The following is a 7,598-nucleotide window of genomic DNA, read 5'->3' as shown; positions in this document are numbered from 1 at the left end:
TTTTCTCTCGAACTCGGCTGAACATTTAGTCTTCTTCTTAGATGATTTATTGATATCAAGTGCTTCTCAGAGTAGATCATTTACATCACCTTGCAAAAAAAAAATAGGGTTAGTATACAAAATTTAAAATATGTATATATATATATAAAGCATTTACAAAAAAAGGAATAAGTATTTTACCTCTTTTAGAATGTTCTTCATTCTGATCTATTGGGTTTTCTCTTACAAAACAAATAAAGAATATATAAATTCGAATATTAAAATAAAAATAAAAAAAATGAAAAAAAGGAATGAAAATACCTGGATAACTCAACTCATAAGATAAACTATCCATGAAATAGTAAAAAAATAAAGGTTTCGAATAGTTTGGATTCGAGCTTGGATTTGGGTTCGGATTCGGATTCGGGTTTGAGTTGGGTTCGGGTTCGGGTTCGGGTTCGGGTTCGGGTTTGGGATCTGGATCGGGTTTGGGTTTGGTTTTAGGTTTGGTTTTGGGTTTGGGTTAAGGTTAGGGTTAGGGTTAGGGTTAGGGTTTTATCTAAATAAATAATTTTTGTTTTGGTTTTAGGTGTTTGTAATAATCAAATAAGGGGTTTGGGATGAACAATGATGAACTGATATTTGAGTTTGGTGTTTGATAAATAAAAACAAGTTAGTTTTAAGTTTTGGGTGTTTGTAAGGGTTTCAGGAAGAAAATGGATGAACACGAATGAATAAGGGTTTAATTTTTGGGTGCTTGATCGAAAAAACATGAATGGGTTTAGGTTTTGGTGTTTGTGAAGATCAAATAATGGTTTGAGGAAGAACTAGGATGAACATGGATGAACAAGGGTTGATTTTTTTGGTGTTTGATAAAAAACACAAAATGGTTTGGATTTTGGTGTTTGTGAAGATCAAAGAAGGGTTTTTGGGAAGAACAATGATGAACAAGGGTTGAAATTTTGGGTGTTTGATCGGAAAAAAAACACAAAATGATTTGGTTTTGGTGTTTGTGAAGATCAAATGGGGGTTTTTGGGATGAACACATATGAAAAAATATGAACACATATGAATTTCTAAAGAGAAATTAGAGAATTTTGAGAGAATTGGAGAGTCAGAGAGAGAGAGAGAGAGCAAAATAACAAAATGAGAAAAAGAAAGGAAAATGACTGAAAAATGAAAAATTTTGCCTTTAATACGGGTTCGTTTGGGTTTTGACCTGCGTGTTTTTTAACTTCATTTTGCATTGTAGCGTTGTCTCCTAGTTTTAAATTTATTCAATTTAGTCCTAATTTAAAGATGCAACATATTAATTTAAGCTTCATATTTAATTTTTTTTTCAATTTAGTTCAAATTTAATGTTACAATTTATTAATTTAAGCATCATATTTTAAAAAAATCAATTTGATCCTTATATTTTTCCAATTCTTTTAATTAATATATATGTTTATATTAAAATTAATATATATGTTATATATATATTATATAGTTTATATATATTAATGAACTATATAATGTATAGTTTATATATACTATATAGTTTATATATACCATATACTTTATATATATAGTTTTTATATATAGTTCATATGCAAAAGTATATAGTATATATAAACTATATATGTAGTATATACTATATAAATAGTTTATTAATTAATGTATTCAACTATATAGTTTTCATACATATAATATATACTTTGAATTTATATAGTATAAATTATATTATATAGTATATAAATATCAACTATAGTATATAGTTTTTATGTATAGTTCATATGTAAACTATACTATATAGTATATATAGTTTATATATATAATATATAATATATAAATATCAACTATAGTATGTAGTATATAAATATAAACAATAGTTTATATACATAGTATATACTATATAAATAGTTTATATAGTTCATTAATAAACTATATATATAGTTTATACGTAAACTATATAGTTTATATATATAGTTCATATGTAAACTATTAAACTATATATATTATATAGTTTATATATATAGTTATATATAGTTTATACATATAGTTCATATGTAAACTATATAATATATATAGTTTATATATATATATATATATATATATATATATATATATATATATATTCTAGTTGTTTCAATTTTTTCTCAGCTTTTGAAATGAATGTAATTTAGTCCATTTTATAAATTTTTCTTCACATTTTACAATCATTTCGATTTGATCCCTTTGTGTTGTTTAATTTATTTAAATTTTTATTTATAATTTCATATTTATTCAATTTAGTCCTTAAAATTATATTTGCATTTGAAATTGGCTCATACTTATTACTTATTTATATTTTTTAAACTGACACATAACTTTTTAAATGGGTATAATTTAGTAATTTTTTGTATTAATTTCAACCTCATATTTTAAAAGTATTTCGATTTGATCCCTATTCAATGCATGTTGTTTAATTTATTTAAATTTTTATTTTTAATTTCATATTTGTTCAATTTAGTTCTTAAATTTTTATTTTTCATAAAATGAATCCATGATTATTTATATTCTTAGTAATTTACTCTAAATCATATACAGTTACAAATTGCAATTCAACATTCGCGAAAGACGAAAATAATTAATCCAAAAATAAAAATTAACCCGATTTGAACTTAATCCGTTTATAATAGAGATCCGACTTGAATTTTATCTGCCAATAATGTGACCCGATATGAACGAGATCCGCTTGAAGTCCATCCGAGCCTGAATTAACTTGGTCTTTAACTGTTCCGAACCTGAACTGACATCGATCCGATCTGAAAGTAACTCGACCTGAACCCGAACTGCACCTGATGTCAAATCAACATGAAAATGACCCGACCTAGACCTGACCTGATCCGAGTTGAAACATCAAATTTACTTGACTTGACATGTATCCAATTTTACCCGACCTAATAGGATCCAACTGAAACCTGAACGATTACCCTATTTTACATCCTTAGGGGAGGGGAGGGGATATCCATGAAGCATGTCCACTAACCAACATAGGTAAGGAAGGGACTAGGAGCAAAGAGGATGTCTCAAGTGCAACAGTGTTAATATATAGTTAAAGAAAAAAGTTACTAGAAATATTAATGTTTTTTTAACATTTATGGTAAAATGCTACCTAAAATATTATTTTTTACTAAAATATTAATATTGGACGCTACCTAAAATGTTTAATATTTTCGATAAAACACTACTTAAAATATTATTTTTTATCAGAAATGTTAATATTGAGTTCTACCTAAAATTAGGTAACAAAATTAACACTTCCGGTAAAAAAATAATGTTTTACATAGCGTTTCACCGAAAATATTAAAAAAATATTAACATTTTTTGTAGGACATTTTTTTAGATGTATATTAAAATTGTAGTATAGTATAACTACCTACAGTAAAACAAGAACAAAATTAAACATTAAACAACATCTACTAATTAATTAATGATAAATTGAGTTTACTTACTTTATAATTAATTCATTTATTTAGATACGTTTGGTGGAATGTTATAAATTAAATTAAACTAAATTAAAAGAAGCAAACAAAGTGTGGAGCCCACATTACTAGATTCACCAATCACCAAATGCTACGTTGCTAGACAAGATAAGACTTCAAATTCAAAACATAATATCGCGGACAGATGTTCTATGAGACAGTGTTAACAACATCATAATTAATTAATTATTTTAAAAAAATTAAATAAAAATATAAAAAATATTTAATAAAAAATAATTTTTTATATTACAAGTCATTTTCAAAGCAAGTTATAACATATATAAGTTAAAAATCATAAAATCAAGTGAAACAAAATGATTCAAATTAACTACAACAAAATATTTAAGGTAAAACATATTAAACAATAAATATAATTATATAAATATAATTAAAAAATAAATTTGGGGCTAAAAAATCATAACAAACGATGTTGTTTGGTTTAATTTAAAAAAAATCCCACATTGCTAAGAAATATAGAAGAGTATCACAATATTCTAAAGAGTAAAAATCTGAAAACAAAATAATTCTACATGGCTAAGAAACATAGAAGAGTATCCTAACTGACTTCTATAAATAATAGAGGTAATTTAACATTCAAAATCATGGAGCCTTTTGGTGAACACATAGCGAACTATTCTTTCGCTTCAATCGAGTTCGAATTTCATGCTTCAATCGAGCTTCTAAATTTTTTTTGAGTTCGAGTCTTTTTGAGTTCAAGTTTCAATATTATATTTCAAGTTCGAGTTGAACTTGATAATTTTTAGCTCGTGAGTTTTTGAGTTGAGTTGAGCTTACTTTTAAAGTTTTCAAGTTCGACCCGGCTCGTTTAACAAACAACGTCGTTTGATTTATTTTTTTTTAAAAAAAACAAAACCGATTTTCAACCGGTTCACGGTCCGGTCCGATTCAACGGTTCACAGCCGGTTCAACGATTTCTTCTGATTCACTAGTAACGATTTAACTGATGTAAAATGAACCGGATCAAACAGTAATTTCCGATTAAACCGACCAATCTAATCCGATTTTCAAAATATTATTACCACTACCCCTAGGAGCTCCTCTAATATAACCTTCTTCTTCTTTTTTACTTTTTTTTTTAACTTTTTTCCCTTCAAGTTGAATAAAATCATAAAAAAAAAATTTCTTAAATATTTGAATTTTATTGCGTTTCTTAATTAAAATAAAAAATTCCGTACTAATTAGATTAAATGCTTAACTATAATAATTCATATATTTTAATAATATTAAGAGAAACTCATAATTTCTATATTCAGGACAATAGTAATCATAATTTTATTCATGTTAAATTAGAATAACAGAGTATTCAATTACAGGTAGTTCAAATATCGAAATAATAGATATTATTTTATTCTTCAATGATAGAATATAAAATATAATTTTCTATCTTATCAGCTTTTTTTATTAGCTAAAAATCTGGTCCCCTTGCTCAATCACCTTGTTCTCCTCCTCCATCATCTTCTACAGAACAAAAATAACTCAAAATTTAAACCCAGAATTTCTTATTCTTTCTTTCATTTAATCAGATTATCGATAGGGTGAAACGAATAGAGAATGAACAGGGAAGATATAATGAAACATCGGCAATTCCTAGCCGATAGGAGATGCGTTTTCCCTCTCGTCATAGCCGGCCTCATCGCCGGAGCCATACTAACCTCTAGTTTCATAAAAGCCGCCGACTACTCGCTGTTATGCTCCGTCTCCAACACCAGATCATCAGAAGCCGTTGCTGATGTCTCCGTCGCCAACACCGGATCATCATCTCAAGCCGTTGCTGAAGCCTCCGTCACCAACACCGAATCATCTTCTCAAGCCGTAGCTCAAAACTCTGTCACGCCGATCCAACTCCAAGCCATCATCCACTATGCAACCTCGCGTATCGTACCGCAACAAAAGTTCAAGGAGATCTCCGTTACATTCGACGTACTCAAGAAACGTTCGCCTTGTAATTTCCTCGTCTTCGGACTAGGCTACGATTCCTTGATGTGGACTTCACTCAATCCGAATGGGCACACTATATTCCTCGAAGAGGATCCGAAATGGGTCCAGAAGGTGCTCAAAGATGCGCCCAGCCTCCATGCGCACCCCGTTAAGTATCGTACGCAGCTCAAGGAAGCCGACGATTTGCTCTCCCATTACCGCTCCCAGAAGAATTGTTTCCCATCGAAAGCTTATTTACGCGGCAACAAGAAATGCAAGCTTGCCTTGACGGGGTTTCCCGATGAGTTCTACGATACGGAGTGGGATTTAATAATGATCGATGCGCCGCGTGGGTTTTCCCCGGCGGCGCCCGGTAGGATGGCGGCGATATTCTCGGCTGCTGTCATGGCGAGGAACCGGAAAGGGACTGGCGTGACGGACGTGTTCTTGCACGACGTTGATCGGAAGGTGGAGAAGACTTTCGCCAAGGAGTTTTTGTGTAGGAAATACTTGATCAAGGCTGTCGGTAGACTATGGCATTTCGAGATACCGTCAGCCGCTAACATGAGCAGCCACGGCGGCGCTCAGTTTTGCTAAAATGCGCTCCTTTCTGCCATGATTCATATGTGTCGTAATTCAATCATAAATGATATACTTTAAGATAATGATTATTTTTATTTGTACTGAATTAAAATTTTCCTTTGATATTTTATATATAAATAAAACCAGGCTTTAATTATTACTGTTATGGGTAGGGTGTTCCATGTTCAGTTAAAACTAAATTAACCGATCAAATTTAAATTTCAATTGGTTAATCAATTGATTAATTTTAAGTTCGATCGGTTAAAAGTTAATATTTTTTTTTTCAATTTTAAGTTTCGGTTAATTCGGTTCGAAATCAATTAATTAATCGAATTAATCAAAATTATTAAATATTTAATATATTACATATATTATTTAGCTTTAGGGATGTTTGAATTAGGTTTTTACTGAATTAACCGATCAAATTAACCGAATGAATCAAAAAATATTAATTATATAATATATAGTATTATAAATTTTGGTTAATTCAGTTAACCAATCAATTAATCGAATTTAGTTCGGTTTGTTAAATTTTTTAGAAAAAAAATTCAGTCTGATTAACGTATAAAGAAAAAAATTTGATTAATGGAATTTGGGTAATTCGGTTCAGTCGGTTAACCGAATTACCCATTTGAACACCTCTAGGTAAACTACTTATTTTGTCATCCACATATTACTGAGTTTCTATTTTAGTCATCTAATTATTTCTTTAAATAATAGTTAACGTACTATTTTAATTATATTTTGATCATTCGTTGTTAAACAATTAATAACGATGTTGATGTAATATTTTTTTTAATATTAACATAATATTATATTATGGTAACACATCAATATCACTATTAATTTTTCAATGATAAATGATTAAAATGAACCAAAAAATCCAAAATATAATGTTATATATGATATTGAAAAAAATAATAAAATTATTATGGTAAAAATTAAGTAATAGGTGATGGCCAAACAAATAGTTTACCCTATTGTTATTATGGAGATAAATTGTGGAATTTGATTGAAGAAAGTATGGTTGTTGAGGCGGTGGTAAGATGATTTGTTTTTATTAATTTTGTTTTCTTGTCAGATTTGTTTTAATTATATTGATCAACTGTGTGCCTATAGCACTACGTCACTATGCATACTAAACTTTTATAAATTTGTAGTTTGAAAATGAGATAATATTGAGATACTTTTAGTTTATTAATGAATCTTATTTGATATAATCTAATAAAATATTTTTAACGTTTGACAATAATGTTATTTTAACTTATTTTTTAGAATATTAAACTTTTACGTTTTATTTTAGGATAAAAAATTCATGTAAATAAAAATTATTAGTCAACTAACGATCAACATAAAAATTATGTAACAAGTTTACATGACATCACATGCTAACTTAAAAGTATCACATATGTAAAAGTGATGATAAGATAAACGTCATGTCAATAAAACATTAAAAATATTTTTAAAAATATTTTTATATATTTTATTTAATAATTATCAATCAATGAAATAATAAAATGTGTCATCATCGCATTGGGTTAAATATAAAATTTTAAAATATATATATTTGACAATCGTTAGGTAAAAAGCCTT

At 28.2% G+C, this 7,598-nt stretch overlaps 1 protein-coding gene across 1 annotated transcript; it reads left to right on the top strand.

Annotated features, from left to right (window-relative positions):
• The first annotated feature begins 4,933 nt into the window (after nucleotides 1-4,933).
• LOC120122110 (probable methyltransferase At1g27930) lies at nucleotides 4,934-6,080 on the top strand. The gene is made up of 2 exons (XM_039141348.1): nucleotides 4,934-5,288; nucleotides 5,334-6,080. Exons 1-2 carry the CDS (start codon nucleotides 5,058-5,060, stop codon nucleotides 6,018-6,020), a joined length of 918 nt encoding a protein of 305 aa, XP_038997279.1. The 5' UTR covers nucleotides 4,934-5,057; the 3' UTR covers nucleotides 6,021-6,080.
• Nucleotides 6,081-7,598: the final 1,518 nt, after the last annotated feature.

This window comes from Hibiscus syriacus, unplaced genomic scaffold, assembly GCF_006381635.1.
Source record: "Hibiscus syriacus cultivar Baekdansim isolate YM2019G1 unplaced genomic scaffold, ASM638163v2 tig00110384_pilon, whole genome shotgun sequence".
Lineage (NCBI taxonomy): Eukaryota > Viridiplantae > Streptophyta > Magnoliopsida > Malvales > Malvaceae > Hibiscus > Hibiscus syriacus.
Note: the sequence above shows the minus strand (reverse complement) of the source record. Positions and strands in the feature narration are given on the sequence as shown.

What these genes read in the sequence shown, in the direction of transcription:
- LOC120122110 (XM_039141348.1), top strand. Translation starts at nt 5,058, where the DNA reads ATGAACAGGGAAGATATAATGAAACATCGGCAATTCCTAGCCGATAGG. An exon ending in AAGCCGTTGCTGAAGCCTCC is followed by an intron (nt 5,289 to 5,333) that starts GTCACCAACACC and finishes GCTCAAAACTCT; the next exon opens with GTCACGCCGATCCAACTCCA.